The sequence below is a fragment of the Mirounga leonina genome, unplaced genomic scaffold, assembly GCF_011800145.1.
Source record: "Mirounga leonina isolate KUSES-001 unplaced genomic scaffold, KU_Mleo_1.0 Mir_165, whole genome shotgun sequence".
NCBI classification, from domain to species: Eukaryota; Metazoa; Chordata; class Mammalia; order Carnivora; family Phocidae; genus Mirounga; species Mirounga leonina.
The window spans coordinates 29,981,825-30,009,334 of record NW_023270415.1 but is presented as its reverse complement, the minus strand read 5'-3'; the positions used below and the strand labels follow the sequence as shown (position 1 = coordinate 30,009,334).

The 27,510-nt window shown below is 45.2% G+C and overlaps 1 protein-coding gene across 1 annotated transcript in view; it reads left to right on the top strand.

Annotated features, from left to right (window-relative positions):
- Positions 1–27,510, top strand: part of ZNF704 (zinc finger protein 704) — a 196,019-nt gene that overhangs the window by 129,213 nt on the left and 39,296 nt on the right. The window contains exons 3-4 of the mRNA XM_035011420.1: positions 18,964–19,067; positions 23,427–23,686. Of these exons, the coding sequence (XP_034867311.1) occupies positions 18,964–19,067; positions 23,427–23,686 (364 nt within the window). The remainder of the gene's footprint in view (positions 1–18,963; positions 19,068–23,426; positions 23,687–27,510) is intronic.

Genomic DNA, 27,510 nt, shown 5'->3' with positions numbered 1-27,510 from the left:
TTGCCTTCTCACAGGTCTGGAGGCTGGGAAATCCAAAACCAAGATACCAGTTGATTCGGTTCTTGGTGAGGGCCCTCTTCCTGGCTTGCAGAGGGCTCCCTTCTTGCTCTTCCTCTTCTTCTTACAAGGCTGTCTCTTCTCCTCTTCTTCTAAGGACACTGATCCCATCATAGGGGCTCCACCCTCATGACCTCATCTCAGCCATTCCTTCCCTAAAGCTGTTCCTCCTAATGCCATCGCATTGGGGTTAGAAATTCAACAAACAAATTTTGGGAGCGCACAAACATTCAGTCCATAACGAACACACACTGTGGTGTTCAACTGCCTGGATGGGAATCCAAGCTCCACCACCTACTTTGCTTTACCTCTCTGTGTCTCAGGTTCCTCACCCCCCAAAACAGTGATAGTAATCGTGTTGGCCTCATAGACTTGTTATGAGGCTTCACTGGGTCCACGAAAGTAAAGGCTAGAACAGTGGCTGGCGTGGGGTAGGTGCTGCATCATTAGCGATGATGATTTATTTAAGGAGATAAATTATACCCTGGGTCTGACCCAGGAGGACCCTAATCCGAAGGAGTTATAACAGAGGCAACTCTGAGGCAAATATCTGGAAAAGCTCTGGTGACAAGAAATCCTCCCAGATGTTTTATTTAACCCGACCGTCCTACTCCTCTGTACTGTGGCAGCAAGCATAACCCATGCCAGGTCAGGAAAAATACGTGGCAGACAGCTGGTCCTTAAGGAATGTATCTCAGAGGAACTGGTGAAGGTGTCCAGTGGGGTGGTGAGGGCGGGGGGTGGTGAGCTTTGAAAGAAACAAGATCCCTGTGTTAAATTGCAAAATCACCATGAAGAAACAGCACTTGTGGGAGGGCATGGAAGTGTACCAATCAGATCTGTCAAGAGAAGCTGCTGCTTTGGGGAGCCTCCTGCTGCCACTCCTTTGGACCCACCATAGCCACCAAGAACATGCTTCCCCTGGGCTGTTCCCTCTCCAAGGCCCTAGCATAGCAGGGCTGCTGGAGCCAGGCCATTCCGTCTGACATGGGACACCTCAAACAGACCACCTTTGCCCAGATACCTCATCAGCTCGAGTTGAGACTTCCGTAGAACGGCTCTGAAGTACTTCCTACCCAATCTTCCTTTCCTGGCTTCTTTGTCAAAGGTGTCAGACCTGCCTGGTGGCCTGCAGACCTTCTTGCGCCCCGCCCACCCTACCCCATCCTAGGCTTCTTCCCCAGTAAGTTGCTCACCGAACTCATCCTGTCTTGGTGACTGCTGCTGAGCAGACTCAAACGGACAGAACTGCTATTATTGCTCCCTCTCCAAACTTCTAGAAGTTTACCTGCCTACAGAATGAAAGCAGATGCTTATTTCTGCCTATGCTGAATGAACTTTTGCAGAAATAACATACCAAGTAAGAGAAGAAATGTTAATGGAGTTAATGCCATGTCGTACTGAAAAGGCTTTTTTCCTCCATATTTTTATGATCATTTTTGATTGGATCATTTTCTCATCAAATTTCATACAAATCCAGATTCTGTAGTCTCTATGCTTATTAACTCCTTATCATAAACTCATGGGTTCAAGAAGGGAGAAGAAAAGAAGACAGATAGGTAACATTGAGCTGTTGACTAATAGAGGCCTATTTGCATGTGAAATCTTTAGAACTTTGTTATAGCACAGAATTGAAGATTTTTTGAATTGGTAACTCCACCGTGGTTTAATCAACATGCTGTTACAGTAAGTGCCCCTATAAACTGCTGCTCCACAAATATGACAGCCGAAATGAGTGAAAAATTACCAGTAGCAGTGGAAATTATTATTTCTACCTGATAGCTATATAGGCATTTTTAGTGGTGCTTTTTACATTAAATATTAACTCCAGCATCCTAAGCTTATAAGCCATTTATATTGTTTTCAGAAGAAATGTGAAATAGTAGCTGCAATGCTTTCCCTAGACTGTGGACCTCACTTGGCTTTAGCCTAAGCCCTGTTTGGCATTACTCACCTGTATTCATCCACCTCTTGTTACAGGAAACTGGATATGCCCTGGCCAGTGGCCAACCAGCCACGTTACTGATCTGCTGTTATGCCCAGCAGTGACCTTTGCATTGTGTTCCTCACTATATCAGTTTCTCCCGGTTATTCCTTTGGGGAAGTCATGTTCCTTGTGCACAGAGTATACATAGCTGAATGTGCAATTGTTCGGCCTTTGGGTGTTCAACAAACAGGTTTGATTTCATAGTGCTTGGGTCGTACTGTCATGAACAAATTTAAGAGTGATAGAATTACCATTTTCTAAGGACAAGACAATCTGAATTGATCTGTCATCCAGTAATAGTTGTATGGATCGACTGAAACATATATTGGTAACACGGTTAAAAAATAAATGAAAAAACACAGGAAACAGAGCCAGTAATGCTATGCGTGTAGGAGAATCCTCCAGAGGGCGACATAGATGCTTTCATTTGTTTCCCAGAATCTGGACATTCCAAGTGCCTTATGTAGAACATTGACAAGTATGGGGCAAGGGAGTCTGCCCAAAGCAATACTCTGCACACAGTAGATATGATCGAATTGAAGCTTGCTTGAACTCTACTAATAGATTATCTTCAATAAAAGTCAGCTCTAGAACTATTGTCTGGCTCATTGATCGGAAACAATCAATTTAAAATGAGGATAAATTGGCTCGCTTCTAGCCTGTGAAATGAAAGATAGATGTTTAAATAAGGGCAAATATCAGATTGAAACTGCCACTTTTGTGAATAAAAAATAGTGCATATCAGCAATTTCATATGGTTCCACCTAACAGTATGAAATAGGTGTTGGTGGAGGGGTCAGGATTTGCGTAGGTTAGTTGAATTGAAATTTAATCATTCAGAACATTTTAAGCATATTATAAGAACCCCATTAAAGAAATCCATAGGGAATCCTTTCGAAAGCAAAATACTCTTGTTTAATATGAATAATAAATCCATAATTTAATCTACTTTTTTGTCGACTTAATCTTTTATATGCTATGCTCTCGTTAATTTGGAATCACTCGCATATATAAAAGAGATCTTTTTTATTATAAGATAATTTTATTTATTTTTTAAAGATTTCTTTACCTGCGGGGGGAGTGCATGCGCGAGGGGAGGGGCAGAGGGAGAATCTCAAGTAGACTCCCTGCTGAGTGCGGAGCCCGTGGCCAGGTTCAATCTCAGGACCCTGAGATCATGACCTGAGCTGAAATCAAGGGTCAGCCATTTAACCTACTGAGTCACCCAGGCGCCCCAGATAACTTTAAATGTAATACAGAAAAAAATTGCATAATCTAAAATGAATTGCATTTAGTTTACAAATATGTTTCAGTTATAGAAGATGACATGTACGCCTCAAATTTAAAACGAGATTATGGAGATGATCGTGAAAACAGCATTACTGTGTGGCACGAAGACCCCATTGGGCCGCTTGAATAAGGCAGGCCTGGCTGACTGGCCGAGTGCCCTTAGGAAGACACCAGTCTCTGTATTTGTAAAATGGGGAAATAATATCAATCCATGGTGGCAATCTAAAATAGTGTACATAAAATGTCTGGCATTGGGAATGCTCAATAAATATTTGCTATTATTAGAAAGAAGATGCAGTTTTTGGAAAAAAAAAAAGATTACAATTTTTTTCCCCTTTTTTAAGCCAAATCTGGAACTTAAGCAGCTCACAAGGGGTTAATTCCCCCTACATCACTTACCAGTTTGTTCCCCTCCTCATAGCCTAAGACAGTGGAGGCATCAGCCCTGCCATGGTGTAGCCAAAGGAGGCCAAAATTGGTAAGCAGGTCCCAGACAGGTTAAGCATGAAATAAACCAAAATTTAAAAATATAATGAAAAGTCCAAATTCACCCTCAACCTAGAGCCTGAGAGCAAATGAGCCCACTTTACCATGTCTGACAGTTCTCTGCCCAGCTTGACTGGCTGCTCCTGGTGGCTGGGGGTGGGAGGAGTGGCATTTCCCTCAGAGCTCGTACCCCAGTGCCTTTGCAACATGTGGGCAGTGATGACTCCGAAACTGCTTTATCAGAGGGAGAGCTTTCCTGGGGTGGCTCAGTCGGTTAAGCATCTGCCTTCAGCTCAGGTCATGATCCCAGGGTCCTGGGATCGAGCCCCTCATCAGGCTCCCTGCTCAGCAGGAAGCCTGCTTCTCCCTCTGCCCCTACCCCCTGCTCGTTTTCTCTCTCTCTCTCCCAAAAATAAATAAAATCTTTAAAAAAAAAAAAAAAGAAGAAGAAGAAGAGCTTTCCCTGTCACTCCCAGGGAGTCTGTTGGGAACAATACGAGTCCTCTCTCTTTGAAAAAAGCAATAAGGTAAAATGGTTACAACCATCACTTCTAGCCCACATTTAGATCTGTTGCCAACATAATAATGTTACTATTTCAGGTAAGAGAAGCAGCAGAATTAAGAAATACAGTAGTTTTTAATCTTACTGTTTTTTTAATCTAGAAAAAAATGATCTTATTTTTCTTTACTTGGCAAACCAGAAAACCCTGATTTATTTTCTCCCAACTGCCCTCATGAAATAATTATGATCACCATAAAGTGTAGCTGGGAGTTCTTTACATTACTGAGACCTAAAAAGGATTTAAGGCCTCCAAGCAATAATGTAATTAACCCTACCGATAAGTCTGGAATGGCCCAACTTAGACACAAATGTAAGAGTGAGAAATGCAATTTTGTTTTTTTTATTTAAATTCAATTAGCCAACTTATAATACATCATTAGTTTCAGATGTAGTGTTCAATGAATTATCAGTTGTGTATAACACCCAGTGCTCATCACATCGTGTGCCCTCCTTAATGCCCATCACCCAGCTACCCCATCCCCCTACCCACCTCTCCTCCACAACCTTCAGTTTGTTTCCTATAGTTAAGAATCTCTCATGGTTTGTCTCCCTCTCTGATGACTTCGCATTCAGTTTTCCCTCCCTTCCCCTGTGGTCCTCTGTGCTGTTTCTTATATTCCACATATGAGTGAAACCATATGATAATTGTCTTTCTCTGCTTGACGTATTTCACTCAGCACAATCCCCTCCAGTTCCATCCATGTCGATTCAAATGGTGGATATTCATCCTTTCTGATGGCTGAGTAATATTCCATTGTATATATGGACCACATCTTCTTTATCCATTCATCTGTTGAAGGGCATCTCGGCTCCTTCCACAGTTTGGCTAGTGTGGACTTTGCTGCTATGAACATTGGGTGCATGTCCCCCTTCTCTTCACTACATTTGTATCTTTGGGGTAAATACCTAGTAGTGCGATTGCTGGGCCATAAGGTAGCTCTACTTTTAACTTCTCGAGGAGCCTCCATGCCCGTTTCCAGAGTGGCTGTACCAGCTTGCATTCCCACCAACAGTGTAAGAGGGTTCCCCTTTCTCTGGAGAGATGCAATTTTGATTACAGTTTTCTTCTTGAGGACAACTGTGACATTTATCAGGTGGACTGCTAACCTGCAGACTGCCTGAATGACCCAGTGCACTTTCACCCCATTAGCCTGGGCCCCACCACCCCTGTGCACGTGGAGGCCCTGCTCACATGGAGGCCCTGCTCATGTGGAGGCCCTGCAACATGGAGGCCCTGCTCACATGGAGGCTCTGCTCACATGGAGGCTCTGCAACATGGAGGCCCTGCTCATGTGGAGGCCCTGCCCACGTGGCCCTGCAACATGAAGGCCCTGCTCATACAGAGGCCCTGCAACATGGAGGTCCTGCTCATGTGGAGGCCCTGCCCACGTGGAGGCCTGCAACATGGAGGCCCTGCTCACATGGAGGCCCTGCAACATGGAGGCAGTGCTCACATGGAGGCCCTGCCCACCTAGAGGCCCTTAAACATGGAGGCCCTGCTCACACAGAGGCCCTGCTGACATGGAGACCCTGCACATGTGGAGGCCCTGCTCATGTGGAGGCCCTGTTCACATGGAGGCCCTGCCCACGTGGAGGCCCTGTTTACGTGGAGGCCCTGCCCACGTGGAAGCCCTGTTTACATGGAGGCCCTGCCCACGTGGAGGCCCTGTTCACATGGAGGCCCTGCACACATGGAGGCCCTGCACACGTGGAGGCCCTGTTCACGTGGAGACCCTGCCCACATGGAGGCCCTGCACACGTGGAGGCCCTGCCCACGTGGAGGCCCTGCCCACGTGGAGGATCTGCTCACATGGAGGCCCTTCATGATGAGGTGCTCCCCAGGACTCCAGACTGACTGGACGGCAACCAAATGCTTCCTGAAACAGCCACACGCTCTTTCCAGAGTCTGACAACTTTGCTTTGGCCATTGTCAAGTAGCAGCAGATGTTTAGTGCAGCAGAAAGAAGTCAGCAAGGATTTTGCCATCGCAAAGGGCTGGGAAGAAAGAGACCGGCCACCCAGGAGTGGGGTACGGGGCCTGAGGGCATGGCCACATCCACCTCCTATCATCTCCACCACACGCAAAGCACACCTCTGCACAGAGCACAGGGTCCAACGCGGAGACGCTCACACACAGCCCTAGACACGCAGAGAAGCACACAGAGATACACATGGGACACAGACACACTCAGGCACATAGATGCACACAGAGACATTCACACACACAAACACACAGACACATAACCTCACAGAGCCATGCACACTGATACAGACACACCGAGAGACACTCACAACATCCGGGACATCAACCCACAGAGAGACATGGAGACACACACACACACTATCAGGAAGGGAACCTGATGTGTTCCTTCTGGTCTCCTATCACCCAGTGCTTACATGGCAGGCCCAGAAGGGCACCCCAAATGCACAGAGGGCTTTGTGTTCAGAGAGAACACGAGGATGTAAGACTGGCCCGGGGACTCCCAAGAAAACGTGTCAGTTGCAATCAAAAGCGCCAAGCCTACAAAGCACAAAGGCCACCTAGGGATGTTCGCGATGCTTCCCTGGATTACACTTTGCAGCCTGCTCACATCAAGAAGTCCAGCTAATCACACAGAATTGTTTTCAGGGGATTTGGAACTTATTATTTAATAATGTTATTGCTGCCATTCTAGAGTTCACTGATAGGTCTGTGAGCCTGTGTGAATATAGAAGAATTATCGCAGACACTGGAACAAAATCAATTTTGCAGAGACAGGCCAACATCTTTTAGGCCCAGTAAAAAATTTTATATAAATGATGTATTTAATAGCTGCATTTTTGAGGAATCGTTTTCCACCAGAGGAACTGAATAAATTACCAGATCTAATAAGATGAGAGAGAGAGAGAGAGGACGAATCGAGAACAACTACAGAAGTTTCTATGCTCCTCCCTGCCATCCCTCAGCAACTGTGAACCACCATTACTTAGTGCCAATTTGTCAAAAAAAACCTACCTTGCCTAAGGTTTCATATTAGATGTTAGAAATAGTTGCCAGACTTCGTCCTGATCTGCAAGGTGGGAGGAGGTGAGGGCACCAGCAGCCCAGGTGATACAACGCAGGAGCCGAGGCACCTGGCACCGCCTGGCAGGTGCAAGCAGGCTTCCCAGGAATGGGACTGAGCAGATGACGGAAGGGTGAGTGGAATAGGCCAGGTGGAGAGGGGAGGAAGCTTGTTCCCAGCAGAGGGCGTCGCTTGTGCAAAGGTAGGGAGAGGAGAATGATGGAGAATTGCCACGAGTGTGGAGCTGCCCTGCAGAGCACCTGTGATGAGGTGGGGGGAGAGGTGGAGAGACCCAGCTAGAGAGAACCAGGTGCTTCCTGCACCAGCATTGAATCTCCTCCTGAAGGCCGTGGGGAACCTCCCAAGAATGTATTTCTCCATGGCCCCATGACTGTCAACAAGCCATTGCCCCTCCACTCCTGTGTAAACCTCCTGCTGCTTTGAGGCACCTTCCACCTCCATCCCTGCTAGACTCTCCTGCCATCTTGGCCATTCACTGTTTACTGAAGGCTCGAGCTACCTGGTCATGGCTTTCCTCTCCTCCTCAGTCCTGCTGTCATCCTTTGACATTGGCACCCATCTCACAATTCGTGATCCAGTGACCTTTCCCTCTACTCCCCCTCCACCCCTACTCCTACAGCCACACCCTGGGCCCTGCCATCTCCCAGAATTCCTCTCTGTAGGACCCTCCATCTCCAGCACCCCTCTCCTACTCATCACCTCCTGTTCTTCCAACTCTTTCTCTCTTTTGCTTCCACTACACCTCTTTTTTTAGCTCAGTAGGATCTCTGGTTTCTCTCCATTTACTCTGCTATATTTCAGTCCCCTCCAGCCTCCACTCACTTCTTCATCTAGCCACGATCCCAGGCTATCTCCTCAAACACAGTTTTATCACAGCCTTCCACTTTCCTGTGCTCTTGTTCATTGAAACACCCGCCTCCCCGAAAAACCCAGCGAGGTATCCGTCCAGCAGCCTGCCCTCACACTCCTGTTCCAGGCTCAGGGCACAGCCATTAGAACCCCGTCGGGTCACCATGACAGAACCAAAGTCTCCAACCTCAGCAGAGGGGCTTTACTGCCTGACAGACTTCCTGTGTGCCAGGAACATGCTGGAGCCTCCTCTCCCACTCCTCAAAGGGAAACGTGTTTGCTTCTGAGGAAGGAATTAGAGCAGAGACCTCCAAAAAGAAACATCATCAACTTCCCGAGCCCCACACCTACCAGTGTGCCTGCACCCACGCCATGTTTGTTCTCCGCACTCCAGTTCTAAAGGACAGTGGCTCCTCCTTTTATCTAAAGCTACTTCCACCCGAGCCCAGGACCCCACTCTATGGCAGCCTTGTCCATTCATAATCCCTTCTCTCCTGTATCTACAACTTTCCAACGCTACTGGCTCTTTCCTGTCAGCACGTAGATGTGCTAGAGCTCCATTCTTCTGAAGCAGAAACAGACAAACCCGAACTCTCTTAACTCCCTCAAAGAACCACACTCTCTTCCCTTCATGGTCAAGCTTCTTTAAAGAGTCCCTTACAGTCACACTTTCTCCCCTCCTGGTACCCATTCACTCCTTAAGCCAGAGCCATCCTGCTCAAGTTTCTGCCTACTTCTGGGCTGCCAGTTCCGGGGGACCCTAAGGGTCCTGGTCTGGGTTGGTCCGTCTCCCACCTCTGATGCTGTTAACCTGTCCCTCCTTGAGGTTCTCTCCTCTTTAATGTCCTCTAACCATGCTACCACTCTGTGCATCCCTGCTCCTGTCCCTGCGTGCAGGTGGGGAAATACCTGGGCATATAAGTAGACCCAGAAAAAAGCCAGGGCAAACAAGAGGGAGGAGAAGTTCTCGAAGGCAGGTGCAGAAAACACAGGTGGAGGCGTAGCTTCAAACAGGACAAGCAACACTTCCATCTACCTGTGATACTGAAGAAAGGAGGTAAAAAGGTCATGCCCAGTGGCCTGAATGTTCTCTACAATGTAGGAGACTACGAGTATCAGCTGTTTAGGTGTGTAGGAGTTGAAGCTTGGAGAGAGAGAGGTGAAGACACAGAATAACGGCAAGTGTGAATGGGAGTATGTGCTGACTAAAGACAGGAGAAGGATCTGATGGAGGGGAGCACGGGGAGAGTCTGGGCAGAGGACGGCTCCATCCAGCAGAGTCTGGTGTTCTCCATCCACACTTGGCTGCCCCAGGGCAGAAGAGGAAAGAACAGCCAGGGAGAATCCAGCCAGGGTTTGGTGATTCTGGGCCAGTGGAGCAAAAGGCTGGAAAAGCCAGGGATTCAAGGTTGCTGGGGAGAGATGTGGCCAGGTGGTCAACCGGGGAACCCATACTGTAGGGAAGAAGGAGGCAGCGGTGAGCTGGGGACCTGGGAGGAAATGGAGGAAGCCAAAGACTGGCTGTTCCTGGGGGAATGGAAGGCAGACGTGTGAGGCGGTGTGAGCTAGAAGGAAAGGAGGAGCGTGAGGTTGGGGTAGAGCAGTAACAGGTTAGGGCCAAAATCAGATTTGTGTTCTTGTTTTTATTTGGATTATGGAAGTTTCAAATAAGCACAGAAGTATGAGAATTGTCTAATGAAGCCCTCAGGGCCCATCCCCTTGCTTCTACAGTTGTCAGCATTTTACCCATTTGATTTCATCTGCTCATCCTCCAACTCACATTTTTGGGAGAGGGGCAGTGGGAGGCTGTAGGATATTAAAGCAAATCCACGTTTTCATGTTATTTCACCTATAAATACTTCAGTAGATCAGATTTGGGTTTTTTTTTTAAGATGTTATTTATTTATTTGACACAAAGAGAGCAAAGGAGAGTGAGCACAAGCAGGGGGAGAAGCAGGCAGAGGCAGAGGGAGAAGCAGGCTTCCTGCTAAGCAGTGAGCCCGATACGGGGCTCGATCCCAAGACCCTGTGACTATGACCTGAGCCGAAGGCAGATGCTTCACCGACTGAGCTGCCCAGGCACCCTCAAATTTGGGTTTTTAATTGGAGAACAGTTCACTGAAATGAGAGTTTGGGTAAGGGATAATGAAAACAATTACTATTGAGTGTTCAGCCTATGCCAGATATTTTACATATACTATTTAATTCTTCCAAAACCCAGTGAGGTTGGTGTTATTATCATTCCCGTTTTATAAACGAAGACTAGAAAGCTATACAAAGCTACGTGATGTGCCTAAAATCACTCCTCTGGTCAATGTAATTGCTGGGTTTAAACCCCAGTCCATCTGACTGTGGCATCCTTCCCATCAAGGTCAGGACTCTGCTGAATGTTGTTGGGACAAAGGGAATAGAAACTACAAAGTTAGGATATGAGATGCTTTCACTACAACCCCTAGGCCCATAATTCCAGATGAGATAAACATAATGGCTATCAATTTTTTTTTCTGTTAAGTAGGCTCCACACCCAGCATGGAGCCCAACTTGGGGCTTGAACTTACAACCCTGAGATCAAGACCTGAGCTGAGATCAAGAGTCAGATGCTTAACCAACTGCGCCCCAATAACGGCTATAGTTTCTGTGCCAAAATATTTGGTGACTTTTAGGGGAGAGAGGTGCTGATAGAAGGTCTGGTTGATACTCAAACAGGAAGAGGGAGAGAGCAGCTGAGTCACCAGGGACCTAGGTTTCTGCATGCAAGTGGAGGAATGGTTTGGGAGGCAGGTCAAAGGCCAACAGTGGGCGTGACAGGGTGAGTAACTCCAATGGAAAGGAAGAGTGACGCTAATGGAGCCCAGGTACAGTAACAGGGGAGAGGGTATGTGAGTGGCTATTCATAATAGAATATGGAGTCCAGTGGGCAGAGTGACAAGGGCCAGGAGCAAAGTCACGGTGGGAGGATCCAAGGAGAGGGAGCGGCAGGTGGGAGAAAGAGAGAAACAGGACTGAATATCATCTTTTCGGGAAAAATGAATTGGACATCAAAGGAACTGCCTGGTTCCATGCTCCTCAACATGGGCCAGTGACAGTCTGCAAACTCTGTGACCAGTCCACCATGAGCTAGGTGCAGAAATGGAGGAGAAGCAATAGTTTACAGGTTTGTACAGCGGTATGACAGAGCCCCAATCGCCATGGGCCAGGTTGCCTTGTATTTTACAGAAGACGGATTAGAGATTTCTTTCAAATGATCCTTCAGCACAGGCAGCTTCAGAAGTACTGGTCTATATGGCCTATGTATTAGGATGGGTTTGCTCTAATTTTCCCTTCTTGTTGATCAAGGCCACCAGACACTTCACTGCAACAGGCAGCTTCCTCAACCTTCCCTATAGTCTTAAAAGAAACAACAGCTAAGATAAAATTGGACTTCACATTGACCACTTTTGCTCCAGGATACCTTTAGAGAGGAAACAAAGCTTCATGTGTAATCACATTTAAAAGTTGCCTGAATCTTGGGGTGCCTGGGTGGCTCAGTTGTTAAGCATCTGCCTTCGGCTCAGGTCATGATCCCAGGGTCCTGGGATCGAGCCCCGCATCGGGCTCCCTGCTCTGTGGGAGGCCTGCTTCTCCCTCTCCCACTCCCGCTGCTTGTGTTCCCCCTCTCGCTATCTCTCTCTGTGTCAAATAAATAAATAAAATCTTAAAAAAAAAAATTTAAAAAGTTGCCTGAATCCAATTTTCCAAACTTTCAGTAAAAGCTTTCCGAGAATTCCAAGATTGAGGATGGTTACTGTGCCCTTCCCGTAGAAGAGATTTTGTTTTCAGCCTTTATTCCTCGTGTTAGGATTACCGCAAGTTTTAGAAGTAATTGAACGTGGTCTAGACAGCAGATTTCGGTAGTTGCTAAGGAACTAGATTAGTGCTAATCTAAAAAATGTATTATTCATTTTTATTTCCGTTTGTTACTACAGTACTTTAATTGCAGATAAATGTCTTTTATGGCTCTCCAGGGTGTAAAACATTTCTCTGTTAGCTGGTGGGTTAGCCAGGGGAGATTGGGTTTGCATGCACCCCCCAAACAGATGGCGTTCAGGCATGCAGTAGCTCAAAAGAAGAAAAAAGGCTTCTTGCGACATAAACAGTAGCTGGCCTTGTAAGCAGGGCCACAGCCGAGTGCCCAGGGCCAGACCAGCGTAAGACCCACGGCCGGGGGCTGGGGCCGCCGATGCCTCACACAGTCCTGATTGCCCCCTCATGTCGCAGATGACGTCATTCGGCAACCTGCTGCCACAGTCACCAGGCAATCAGCTCCTCGGATAAAAGATTGGTTGTCAAACTAAGAAACTCATTTTCCACACGGCAGCCAGAGTGAGCATTTGGGAAAACAAATCTGATAGCATCACCCCAAGCTCCATGACCTCTCCCACCGCACTCTGCCGGAAACACTCCAGTGATTCCCGGGGCCTTTAGGTAAGGATTAAAACCCGTACAGGACTTCGAAGACCCTCCCCGGGCTGTCCCCTCTCCAGGTGCACGACACGCTGTGCTCAGCTTCTCCATCCCTTGGGAAGCAGCCCTGCCCATGCTGTACACTGCGCAGCCCAAGGCTCACTTAGCAGAGCTCGCTGCCAGTGCCCCATGGCCAGAAGGAAGGCCTCCCCTGAGCCGGCAGGGCTTCGGTAGGTCCTCATCAATCCACACTGCTCTTCCTGGCATTTGTCACGTCTGTTGGTTCCTGTTTATTTGTTGTCTGTTTGATTAAGAACTGGCTTTTAATGGACTAGCGCTCAGGAAGGCCAAGGCTCTGCCTGATTCTCCTTCAGACTGTATTCCCAGTTTCTAGAAGAGCCCCTAGCGCATAGCTAGCACTCCCAGAGTGAGCAAGGAAAGCAGAAACTCTTAAACTCCAAACCGCCTTCCAGGCTTTAGCTACTTGTGAACCGGCCTTGAGGGCCATGACGTCCCGAGCTGTAGTGTTGCCAAGGCATCAACGTGAAGCTCTCACGAGGGACCCTCAAACAGTTTTGTTCTGTATGAAAAATAACACCACCACCACCACCCCCAGAAAGCAACAACTGCTAGTGCTGGTGCCTATTAAGAAGAGAAGTGAGGCAATCTAAGGCTGTCCTCTTTCACGGGGTATATATGCTAGGGGCGTATTCGTGAATGTCAAGGTTAATAATAGCTAACAGCTGTGGAACTCTGACAATGGGTGAGGCTGTATGCTGGTGCGCGCCGGTAGGTTTGCTCACGTAATCTTCCCAACAGATCTATTTTCTTCCTCCTTTGACAGATAAAGAAATGGAGAATCAGAGATGTCAAGTGATTCACCCAAGGTGAAGCTAGTACTGGCAAAGAGTAGACATGAAGCCACATGATCTGATTCCAGAGCCTGCACTCTTACCCATTACCTTTATCACCTCTCCCAGGGAGGTCCAGGACACATCCTTAGCGCAGATATCAAGGGGGTTCTGTCCTCACTGACTAAAGATTCTTTTCATAGAGGAAGTTGTTGCTTCGTCTGATACTTTGGGTTTGAGTTAAGACCGAACTAAAAAATAGCTAAATAGCCTACCTTCACTTTGTTCCCCTTCCATACATTTTCAATTTTGATCCATTTCTAAAATAGAGATAGATTGATTATCTATTCCTCTCCCAGGTTCATGAATGTTCAATGGCTTCTCTCTGCTTAGAAGTCTACGACAAACCACTTAGCCTGGCACATGAGGCCACAGGAACTGGCCCAAGCTCTGTCCTCTCTCATCACCCACTACATCCTTCAAATAGGACACCCAAGCATATTGCAAAACAAAGACTTGCTGCTTTCTTGCCTGAAATGTGAATCTCTCATCTTGAAATCCTATTCATCCATCCAAGCCAGGGACAAATCATGTATAGAATGGCAACAAATAGTACTATTATTTTAAAATAGTTCTAAATATTATTAAGTTCCATAATACTCAACTAAGTCTGGGAGGAAAGATTAATTGAAAAAAAGAAAAAAAAGATTGAGAAAGGTCTCGGCCTTTTCCAAACATGTGATTGATAGGGTATTCAACAGTAGATTCAAATTCAATTTCAAATTAGGGAAGAATATTTAACATCACCTCTAGAGGGTTTTTTTTTCCCCTCAGCAACTCTAAATCTACCAGAAGGCCTTTGCAGCAGTTTTCTCAAAGTGTAACAAATTCTACTTTGTGAATCATCTCTTCATGTTTAATTATAAGGATTTGAATTTGCAGCACCAATTAATCAGTAATTAGATAGTACTGTACCAAAAGAAATTAAACAAAGATAAAAACAAAAACACAACTCCGCACAAGACCATATCATCTAGTAACATTTCACGTAGCAAGATAAAAATACTCCTGGAGAGATACAGGTTAATTGAATTAGGAACAATGTATTCTTTTGATTTTTGGTTACTATTGTTGTCAGTGATCTCCAAAACCAGTGGGAAAATCAAAAGTAATCCAAATACAAAAACGCTCTGATTATACTAATGTTTATTCCTCTTTTGACTCTTCATCAGAAATCCAGTTTATGACACTCAATAATTGTTCTGAAATGTAGTGGTAAACTTTGGCAATGCAAAAAAAATGTTTATTTTCTTTTTTTTTAATTTAAATTCAATTAGCCAACATATAGTATATCATTAGTTTCAGATGTAGAGTTCAGTAATTCATCAGTTGCATATAACACCCGGTGCTCATCACATCACGTGCCCTCCTTAACGCCTGTCACCGCCCCAATCCCCACTCCAGCAACCCTCAGCTTGTTTCCTATAGTTAAGAGTCTTGGTTATTTTTTAATGATACATTCTCTGTTGATCTTCATGTTTAAAAAACACAAAAATCAGCTTTTGAGTTAATTATCATTTAGACCTCTAAAACAAAATGTTCACCTTCGATGTGAAAAAAAAATCCAAAAAGATACAAAGCAGATTGAGGAAGGAAAAGTAAAGGTTCCTGAAACCAAGATGTAAGAGAGGAAAAAGGCGTGTCTGTGCAGCAAGTCCCTTTAGAATCAGGGCAGAGGACAAGGGGACCTTCTCCCTACAGTCAGGCCATTTCCCTGTGCCAAGCTCATGGTGACTTCTCCTGGTTCTCAAGCCTTTTGTTAATAAGAGAAAGAGAAGACTGAAAGTTAGAAAGAGAAAGCAGCCTCTCCCATAATTCAGTCTTTTTTTTTAATTTAATTTAATTTTATTATGTTAGTCACCATACAATACATCATTAGTTTTTGATGTAGAAAATGGTTCTTGTGTCACCGGTGTGTATATTCATAAAACACACCACAGCTCAGACATGACAAAGTTCTTTCTCAGTTGGCTGTTCCCTCAAGAAAGGACTGAGATGGGAGGGGAAGAAAACTAAAAGAATCCTAAAAAGCCAATCCTTTTCAATTCTGCTTTGGCTGATTTTGTGCTATAATGGGCAGTTCCATGATTCATTGTCTGCGTATAACACCCAGTGCTCTATGCAGAACGTGCCCTCTTTAATACCCATCACCAGGCTAACCAATCCCCCCACCCCCCTCCCCTCTAGAACCCTGTTTGTTTCTCAGAGTCCATAGTCTCTCACAGTTCATCTCTCCCTCCGATTCCCCCCCGCTTCATTTTTCCCTTTCTTCTCCTAATGTCCTCCATGCTATTCCTTATGTTCCACAAATAAGTGAAACCATATGATAATTGACTTTCTCTGCTTGGCTTATTTCACTTAGCATAATCTCCTCCAGTCCCATCCATGTTGATGTAAAAGTTGGGTATTCATCCTTTCTGATGGCCGAGTAATCTTCCGTTGTATATATGGACCACATCTTCTTTATCCATTCGTCTGTTGAAGGGCATCTCGGCTCTTTCCGCAGTTTGGCTATGGCGGACATTGCTGCTATGAACATTGGGGTGTATATGGCCCTTCTTTTCACTACATCTGTGTCTTTGGGGTAAATACCCAGTAGTGCAATTGCTGGGTCATAGGGTAGCTCTATTTTTAATTCAGTCTTGAAAGAGATGACAAAGCAGCCTGCTCGTGTGGGCCCCCCACTAGCATGGAGTGATCCCGACAGCTGGGCTCTAGGGAGGGCAGCCGGGCAGAGGAGCCCCAGGGTTATAGGTTATAGGCTGGTTAGAGGGCAAACCTTTCTCCTTCAAAGCTTCTGATTACTCCTTCCCCCTGTGACTGTGACTACATAGGGAGATTGAACCAACAAAATACTCAAACTTACCTTAAGGCACTTTAAGTTCTTTTCCTGGTGCTGTTTCAGGAGGCTTTGTGTCGGTAAGAACCTGGCATCACCTTTACTCCCAAGTATGAGGATCATGTAAATTATGGATATTGTGAAATCTTTTCATTGTGTGCCAAATGAATGAGCAGGTTTTTCCCTCAGTGTATGAGATTGTCTTGAAAACTCTTACAAAATGAATTTCACTGTGTACTCTCAAGCTTGCTTTCTAGAAGCATTTAATTGCCATTCTCTGAAAAAAGTAATTTGTCTCTTGATAGAACAATTTGCCAAGAAAGAGGGTAAGGTGCTCTGAGAAGAACTATAGAAGAAAATTTGAAAGATTCTCATCTCTTGGTCGAAATGGCTCCTCAGACTCTCCTCGGTTGTTTCAGAGCTCAAACCACTGATGAAGAGCTTCTGCAGCTTTTCAGGCTCTTTGGGAGACTCTGACTTAGACATGACGGCGGTGGGAGGGGAGACTTTACCGATGAATATTCTCTTGAAAAAAAAAGAAGAAAGAGTAAGCTTTGTTTAGTAATTTAGCGTCACCGTGGACATTGGAGAGCCAAGTTGTGATAATTTTTACAACTTCATGATGAAATTAATTGAGCAGCACCCCCAAATTTGGGAACAATTAGATTTTTTCTCCAATTTAAGAATCTCTTTTCCCAGTGTATTGGGAAGTGATGCTATAAAGTTTCTATCTCTGAGTTCACTGCTTTAAAAATTTTAAAACACACCCTGAATGAAAGCCACATTTGTCAACGTGACATTCATTTGTCAATATGGTTTATTAATCCTCTGTTGTACTTCTTCAACTGTTCTCTAATTTGAAAATGTTCATCTCTCAGGAGGTGGTACAATTTATCTGATTCCAATGTACCACATAAATTTTTTCCTCTTGATATTAACTTCTTTATTGAAATAAGCTTCCACAAGCTGATTCCAGTTCACAATGATCATTATCTTATGAACCCTCACTCGGGGTTAACTGGCCAGAAATTAATGAACCGGAGTAACCTCTTCATCTCAATGAATGATTACCAATGGCTCTTCACTTTAACAACATGGTAACCACTCCTGTCCCAGCTATCCTTCCTGAAGGAGAGTGTAGGAAAGCAGGGCGCTGGAGTTTAAACACCTCTCATCGCATTTCTCCTCCACCGTCTCCCATTTCAGTAAATGGCTCTAGTCAGTGCTTGAGCCAAAATGCCTGACAGCCAGCCTGATTGCCCCCTTTTGCTCATGTCCCACACACTCAGGGCACCAGCCAGTCCTGCCAGAGCAGATGCCATTGGCTGCCACCGAGCTCAAGCCACTATTTTCTCTTGTCTCAACTCCTAGCAGGTATCTCCTAATTGGCCTCCCTGCCTCTAGCCTGCCTTCCCTAAAGCCCGTTCTCCATATACAGCCCAGATCATTATTTTTAATCCTATTATGTCACTAGGCCTGCTTAAAGCTTTCCAGTGAGTTCCCATTCCACTTAGAATAACATTGAAACAGCTCCCGTGGCCAAAGGACCCCACATGACCAGCTCTGCACCCTTCTCCCCTTCTCACCCAAAGTGGGTCATTCTTCAAATACCCAGCACTCATTCCCACCATCTAGCCCATTCACAGCTGTCCCTTCTGCTTGGAGGGCATTTCCCTACCTGCTTAGAACTGATTGTCCCTGAAAAAATAAAAATAAAAATAAAAATAAATTAAAAAAAAAAACCGCCTGGGTGGCTCAGTCATTAAGCATCTGCCTTCAGCTCAGGTCATGATCCCAGGGTCCTGGGATCGAGCCCCGCATCGGGCTCCCTGCTCAGCGGGAAGCCTGCTTCTCCCTCTCCCACTCCCCCTGCTTGTGTTCCCTCTCTCGCTGTGTCTCTCTCTGTCAAATAAATAAATAAAATCTTTAAAAAAAAAGAAAAAGAACTGATTGTCCCCCCTTCACACTTCACCTCAGATGTCACCTCCTAGAGAAACCTTCCCTGACCACCTTACATGCAACCACCCTCAATCACTGTCATGCCAACCTGTTTAGACACTCCACAGCACTTGTCACTATCAGAAATTAGTCTGTTCCTTTTTGTTTGTTTCCTGATAACTGTGTTTCTCCTGACCGGCCTTGTCTGTTGGTCACCAGGCGTCGCCTGTGCCTAGAACAAGGTCTAACCTAGAGTACACTCTAAATAAACACTTGTTAGGTGACTATCCAGTGAATGAATCCTTCCCTTCCTCCTACTATGGGACTGCGACTGGATCACTTACCCTCTGGACCTCCGCAGAATTCCTGATCTATACAATAAAGCCGACAAAAGTTTGGATTTTATGGGACGAAGTTAAAGAGTCAGTATATACAGTAGCGTGTGGTACATGGTACGTGTGGGCCGCAGGGCCCATAATAGACCACAAGAGACATGGAGTGAGCACAGGTAACAATGTCCCCTCCTTGTTTTACAGGAAATCTTCAGAGGAACTGGACATGGACAAGGTAACAGCGGCAATGGTACTAACCAGCTTGTCCACCAGCCCTTTGGTTCGAAGCCCACCCGTGCGGCCGAATGGTAAGCCTGGGCCATGGGGCCTAGGGGAGGGCCCCCTGACACCAAGAGCAGAGCCTTTCTTTGAGGGATCTCATTTCTATCACACACACAGTGAAGAGTTTAACCGCCACCCATTAGCAGAAAGCAAGGAGAACTGTGGAAGAAATGGAGACCTCACAGCTATCATCTTCCTCCTCATCTTCCCAGAGACCTCCCAGCATCTCATTCATACATCCATCCATTCAGCTCACGTTTACTGAGCTCCAGCACCTTTCCAGAACACATCGTAAAGTGCTTGTGCTTCTTTTTTCCCAGGTAAATGGAGGTTGGTCCAATGAAGTTATTTTCACCAGCATTATTTCTGTTCAATTGGACAGGTAGTTGGATCAAAGGACTCTGAATATTAAATATTTTGAAAAAGTATGATCCTAATAGAATAATAATATTAATCAAATAGAAGTATGCAGTCCATTCGTTCATTCGATATATATTTATTAGATACCATACTAGATGGTTTGAAAACAATGCATACTCAATCATTCATATTGTACAATTCCTATGAGGGAAAAAAAACTATCAATCATATTAATGGCTAGCATTTATTCAGCACTTATTATATGCTGAGTACTAAGCTTGCTTCATCTCATATAATTCTCACAACAACTCTATGTTATTATCACTGTTTTAGAGATGAGTAAACCGAGGCACATGAGGATTAACTGATTTGTAAATAGCAGAGCTGAAATTCCATTCCATATCTTTCTGATTCCAAATCTGCTATCTTAGTCATGATATAATATTGGCGCATATAATTCAATAGGATAAATCAAGAGGGCAGCAGAGATGAAGTTAGAGAGCTTGACCCAGTAGCGATCAACGGAAGCCGTGTATTCCTGGCTAGGAGTTTGGACATTAATCTGAGGCTATAGGACAGCTATTAAGTGATAGGCTGGAACATTATTTTCAGGATTACAGGCAAATACAAAAAAACACAACCATATGGGTGTTCTGGACCTTGGTGGTCATAGTGGGGATGAGGAGGACATAACTGAGAAACGTGGAAAAGGCAGAATCGACAGGACATGGTGATGAACAGAGGAGATGAAGGAGAGGGAGTGACAAGGGTAACTTCCAGGCCGTCCATGTGCTTCAGAAGGAGGCCCCTCCCCAAGATGGGGAGCAGAGCAGGGACATAGATCTTTGGGTGACTGTTAGGGCAAGAGGTAGGGTTGCTGAAAAAGATGAGGGTCCAATTTGGGACATGTTTAGTGGGCAGAACTTTTCAAAGGATCTCTGTCTGGTAGAGATTTGGGTACAAGCCAGGAGAGAGACCTGGGCTGGTGATGCGGGACTGGAAGGCATCATTGCAAAGCCAGGTGAAGAGATGAGATCACTTTGAGGGGACTGTGTAGAGGTAGAGTATGACGAGAAGGTAGCTAAGGGGGATGGTAAGGCCTGTCATCCTCTAAGGGACCAGCAGAGGGAAAAAAGCCTGAGGAGACCTGAGGGGGTCACCAGAGGTGTAGAGGAGAACCAGGAGAGTGTGGCTCATGCAAGCCAAGGGAAAAGCATGTTTCAAGGAGAACCTCTGAGGCTACAGTAGGACAATCATGCGAAAGATTGAATTCTGCATCAAGTACAAGGTCACTGGTGGTTTGGCAAGAACATTCCCAGTGGACCACCCCTGGTCACTGAAATGTAGTACACTGAGACCACTGAATGAAACCTTCTCTTCAAAGCCAGCCTAGTCAATTATGGGCCTGAGCTATGGTTCACACATCATTTGATTATCAGCCTGAGGTATTAAATATGGTGAACATCCAGTGAGTCCTCACCCGCACTTACTCCAATCCAACTGGGGCATAAGGTGCTCTTGAAATGAGCCTGACCACCCCTGTTGAATGACCTGACCTTCTTCTCTAGGCTTCTTGGTGAACAGTTACCCTGACTTACCTTTCTCAGCTTGGCAATGCCGCTGAAGAACTATTACAGCAAACACAAAACTGAAGGCATCCCCGAAGCCCATCATAGGAAAAAGGAATCGCAGAGGAGAGAAAGTATTTTTTGCTGTAATCATCATTTTTACCATTGTGTTCTTTTTTAATTGAGAACATCTTTAATGTTCTTCGTGTTAAAAGGTTAGAATCAAAATAAACTTTTCGCTTCTTCAATGAAATCTTTTGTTAGAATAGTTACAAAGAAAGTAATTCAGTGTTTGTTACGATTTAAAAAAGAACTACCCAACTAATAATCCCAAATGGTCTATTATCTCTCATTTAGTCTACAACAGGAAGCAAATTTTTAAAAAGGGAAAGCAGTTTATGAAAATGAAGGAATTAATAACTTTTTTAGAAATAAAGATTATATCCAGAATTACTGTATGTCAGTGAGTTTTTGAAAACTGTTGTGTTCCTTTTCTGTGTCTGAAAAGGATCGTTTTGTCTGGATGTGGATGTGCAAAGAGAGTAAGAGACCAACGGTGTGTGTCTACATTTTGGCAAATATTTTTTTAAGAAAAGAAGATACTGTTCTCTAAAAACACTCTGACTTTTTTCTGAAAAGTTTTTTTCTATATCACATTGTCCTTCTGTTTAAATAGTGTTTCTAAAGGAAAGGTCATTCACAAGTAAGCAAATTAACTTTTGGCATTGACATGAAGCAATGTAACCACACTGTAATAATAGTTGGTTTTCAAAATAAATTCAATTCCTCATACCTAGCCCGATGACACATCTAGCACCATGAACTTATTTTATTTTACAAGTGCTTGCTGCAATATATTTATAAGCCTCATAAGCCTGCCAAGTGAGTCTGTCACGCCAGGTGGTATTACCTAAGGTCTTATAGGCTCCTCTTGAGGTCGTGTTGTATTGAATGGAGCTTTCTTATTTACAGTAGGCGACTCGGGTCCGGTCAGTGCATCAGTCGCTGCGTAGACTGCAGGGGTGAGATGCTAATTTGGTTTTTGCTGAGGCTGGCAAGGTGTGAGCCTGCATAAATGACCACTGGATTCTGTTAGAGCCTTGCTTTAATGAGATGGGTAACTTACTCCTGCTATTTCAACCTCAAACTTCAGTCCACTAAGTGAACTTTTCGTATGACATAGTTGAGGAATATGCTAGCAATCCATAATTATGTGAAGATAGTTTAGAAATTTCTCCTTGAATGCTATTCTACCATTTGCCCTCATTAGTAATTACAGAGATGTGAGCAACACTTTTTTAATGAGGCATTTTGAGACTTCTTCCCCATTGTACTTAGAATATAGTTGTAATATATTCAAAATGTACATAAATATGTAGGAGAAATTATCCTTTAAAAAGAAAGTAGAATTTATACAAATGCTCATTAAGATTGGGCAGCTTGAAAGGTAAAGCAAATCTTCAGTGATTAAAAGAGCCCCCTTCCCCCCAAAGACATTCTAACTGGGCAAAGATCTCTCTACACTAGCAAACATTTCATAATGTTTCCCCACAAGTGGAAAGGTAAAATTCAACACCAGTCTTAGCAGTAATTATTACCAATAAATTCTCCTCTGATCTCAGTTTTGCTGGAGACAAAGGAGGCTGCTCACAACACAGGGCCCACATGCATGAAAAAGACCAATGGGTAGACAAGGGTTTGGGTCTGGCACCCACCAGAGTTACATACTAGTCATGCCGCAAGTCACTTAACTTCTAGGTGCCTCACGATCTCCGCCTATAAAATAGGCATGACAGTCCTTACTCTGAGAGACAGACGTTGTGAGAATGCGCGAGACTGTGTGAAGGCGCTCCATGAGAGGTAAAACACCAAATGTAAGGCCCTGTTATTTGTTAGAATAAGCAGCTGTTATGATAAAGTAGGTGGCCGTAGGTAACTATCTGGAAATCATTCTCTTCGATTCTTAAATCCTAGACTAACTTTTTCTATAAACGGAATGCAAGGATCACAGAACTATGAGAAATTTCTTTTGAAAAGTTAAAATAGGGGATGGGGAGTGGGGGAAGACTGCCGCCGATGATTTCTTTCTTAGAAAGGCAAGAGCTCCCCAAACTTAGTAAACAAAAACATCTTTTTTCTTATTTTCATATAATCTCCACTGTCATCCTGAGAGAAAACAACACACATCAGAAACCTGTGAGAAAGGCCTGCTGTGTGATTAAAATAGCTAAATGTTTATAAACTACAAAGCGACACGATTTTTTTTTTTTGAGGTTCAGAGTACATCTTACATCCCCAGCCGTTGCAAACCGTCGAGTGGGCTGCAAGCACTTTGCTATGCATCAGCATGGATGCAGATGCTAAGCAAGAGCCTAGCATCGTGGCCCCCGGGGCCCCCGCCCCACCCCCGGGTGCAGCCCGAGCTCGCCCTGACGCTGTGTTTGTGTGCACGCACAGAGGGCCTCAGCGGATCCTGGAAGGAGGGAGGAGGCGTGCCTTCCAGCAGCAGCAGCAGCGGCTACTGGAGCTGGAGCGCCCCCAGCGACCAGTCCAACCCGTCCACGCCGTCGCCGCCGCTGCCCGCCGACAGCTTCAAGCCCTTCCGCAGCCCCGCGCCGCCGCCGCCGCCGCCGCCGCCGCCGCCGCCCGACGACGGCATCGACGAGGCGGAGGCCAGCAACCTGCTCTTCGACGAGCCCATCCCCAGGAAAAGAAAGGTTGGTGTGTCGGCCGCGCCGTGCTGGGGTTTGGGTTGCAGGAATGTCCGCCTTCGACGAGCAGGTGTGAGCCTGGGGCGGGGGCGGGGGCGGGGGCGGGGGGGAGGGGGAGGGGGCTGGGGGGGATGCTGCACTCCTCCATCCCACGCCCCGTGGGGCGGACAGAAACGGCCCCTGCCCCCCTCTGATGTTCTCCGATGGCTCAAAATAAATGAAGGGTCATGATTAAAAACAAAAATGACCGAGTCACTGAGAATGTTTCTTCCAAGTACACATGCCCCGCGCCCCCACCGACCCCATCCTCCGCTTGTCAGTCGCTGCGCTGGTGTAAGAATGGACATCAGGTAGTCTGCGACCAACCAGCACTTGGAAGTTAGCAGATTGTACTTGAGGCTTGGTTTGGTAATTAACTCACTCTCTTGTTGGGACTTGATTTTTTCATCTGTAAAATAAAGTTAATACTCTATGTTTCTCTTTTCTGCTTCAGTAAGCCCGGAAGGGTTTGGGGAAGAATATTTTGCGCCGTATTTTTATAAAACCGGTTGAAACATACGTACCAGCTGACATATAAACATGTGTGTGTACTTACATACTAAAAATTACATATTTACTACATTAAAAGTGAAAAAGGAGATCTAATTAATTGGTTTAATAAATTAATTGATTATAGTTTTATGTAATCCTCACAGCAGTCCTGCATGGTAAGTATTATTTTCCCATTTTGATATGAGGAGGTTGAGAATCAAGAGATTTTGCATTCAAGTCACCCCTGTCGCGCAGGTTAGAAAGGTCCACAGCTGTCATTCAAACACAGGTCTGCCTGGACCTCCAGCTCATATTCATATTTTTCATTTTCTTCACATACATTTAAATCATTATGTTCACTCTCCATTTTTCAAAAGTATTTGTATTTCCTGGAAAAAAGCAATACTACTATATCTAGAAAACACTTTAACATTATATTTTAAATCACCATATAAATATGAAACTGCTATTTTACATATTGGTCTTTTAATTTGTTATTGGTAGCTTCATTATTCATGACTATTCACAAAAATCCAAAGCCAAACCCTGAGGGCTGCAATGCAACGTTCCCCCCCCCCATTCATTTCAAAGAGCAAAACAAAGAGATGGCATGGATCCAGCTGTCCCTCCCTGCATCTTTCTTAGCATCCTTCCGCATGTGTAACAGTGGGGGTTGTATAGGCACGCTCTCTACTCAGGGAACAGGGCATTCATGCAGTCCCCTGTCCTTCCCAGAGGCAGTGGCATGAGGCTTGCTGTTTTACACACCCCTCCATGGGGCAGGGGGCCTGCCGTTGCTCCAGCCTCCTGCGGGTCCCTGAGGACTCGGGGACTCTGAGTCTTTGCTTGACTCATCAGGGAGAGAGGTTGGCACTTGTGTTGCTGGGAACCTACAGGCAAGACAGCCACGTGGACCCGAAGCCTTGTCCTTTTGCTTCAGGCTTCGCAGACTTTCTCTGGGGTCATCGGAGTGTGTAGTGCGGGCTCTCATCCAGCAGGTCCTGGCATTGTGGCAAAGACTCGGGCCCAGGACCCCCTTCTGCACCCCCAGCTTGTAAGGTGCACTGCTGAAAGCCTGCCACAGCCTTTCATTTCTAACGTAGCCAGGAGCCAAAACTCACACTCTTGCATTACAGTGAAGTCGCACTGGTCAGACTTGTAGACTCTATAGGCTTAAGCTAAATTAGGGGATAGTCAAACCACCAAAGGAAAAGGGAAAAAAAAAAAAAAGCTTCATTACGAAGTGGCTTTATTTGGGGCGCCTGGGTGGCTCAGTCATTAAGCATCTGCCTTCGGCTCAGGTCATGATCCCAGGGTCCTGGGATCGAGTCCCACATCGGGCTCCCTCCTTGGGGGGGAAGCCTGCTTCTCCGTCTCCCACTCCCGCTGCTTGTGTTCCTGCTTTTGCTGTCTCTGTCTCTGTCAAATAAATAAATAAAATCTTTTTTAAAAAACAAACAAAGTGGCTTTATTTGAAGGGCACAGACCCCCCTCTGCAGGATGCTGGACAGTAGAAATAAATGCACGAATAAGAAACACGTTCAACCTTCTTTCTTCATGATTTTTCCCTCTACTCAGACCCTGGGTTTCCCCGGGGTAATATTCCTGCTGACTGAAGCTCATAGTCACTCATTTTTAAATCATGGATCTTACATAGACCAAGTCACTGCCTTTTTAACTTAAAGTTACGTTGAATAGTGAGAGTAATGAGAATGTGGGATGGTTGCTATTCATTTTTTTATTTATTAAGTGAACCAGTATTTATTGAGCACCCATCAGGCAAAATGCACAACGTCCTGGGATGAAGGTGTAGCCGCTTCCTTTAAGGTTGGACATTGGGCGGGTGGACACTGATGTGGAAAGAGGCAGTAACGAGTGGAGTGATAAATGCTGCACTCACAATGTGGCAGAAACACAGTAACTGTGACGCAGTTATCTTAGAGTTTTAAAAGGCATATTTCAAAAGATTTCTAAGAGTTAATTTGCTCCATCCATTTGACAATATGTTCTAGTCAGTGAAACTTTCTGAGTTCATCTTATTTTTCTCTTCATCCCCTCAAATTCCTAATATATTTGAGACCATGGGCAATTGTGATCGTCACATGTGCTGTGGGAATTGTTTGAGAACCTTCTAGATCAGAATTTTCCAAACTGCAGGTCTCAATCCACTAGTGGGCTTTTAGTCAATCTAATGAGCTGTGAATAGCACTTCTTTAATGAATAACACAGAATAGGATGCATTGTACTCAAGCAGGGTAGGTGTTGTTTCTTGATGCTTTTGTTTCAATTATACACTTATATGTGTAACGTGCAAAATGTATCTCTTACTGTGGCTCATGGTTTAGAAAATCTGGAAGCCCCTGTTCCCTGTTATAAAGAGAGAACCTGGTAAGTGGTGACTGAAGGAGCACCTAACAGAAATCAAAAGACCCACATTCTAAGCTCAACTTTGCTACCCTGAGACCTGAAGAAAATCATCTCACCTCTTCGATTATCAGCTTCTTCATCTGTCAACCAGGCCAACGGGTATTATCAAACCTCTCTCCAGATAATGGTGAAGATTAAATGTGACCATAAGTAGAAAGGATGTACAAGCCCTAAAACCCCAAGTCCTAGAATGTAGCAACATGGTAACAGACATTTTAGACCCCTAAACAAACGGGGAAGCAGCATTCCCTAGATGGGATTATGAAGAAGCGATCCTGATCTCCCTCCTCCTTATGGAAGCTCTCTCATCTCTTCTCCCACCTCCCCCACCTCACTCTCACCTCTTATGGTGATCCGTGTTCCTCTTACGTGAAGAGGAAGAGAGTATGCGACGTATTGTCTAGACCGGGCATTATCTCTCTCTCTCTCTCTCTTTTTTTTTTTTTTTAAGATTTTATTTATTTCTTAGAGAGAGCATGAGAGAGACAGAGCATGAGCAGGGAGCAGGAGTAGAGAGGGAGAAGCAGGCTCCCCGCTGAGCAGGGAGCCCAACGTTGGTGGGGCTCGATCCCAAGGACCTGGGATCATGGCCTGAGCCTAAGGCAGAGGCTTAACCAACTGAGCCACCCAGGGCCCCGGGGCATTATCTCTTACTACCAGCAGGAAGGAAGAAATATCGGCTGAGAACTACACCTGCAAATTTAGTTACAGTTTACAACATGCTTTTAAATGCAGCCTTTCATTTAATCATCACAAAAATCCTTGGCATATTCCTACCCCCATTTTGCAGAAGAGGCTCATTAAGGTTATGTGAATTGCCCAAGGTCCTGTAGCTTATAATGTGGCAGAGATAAGGTCAGCTGGCTGAAATA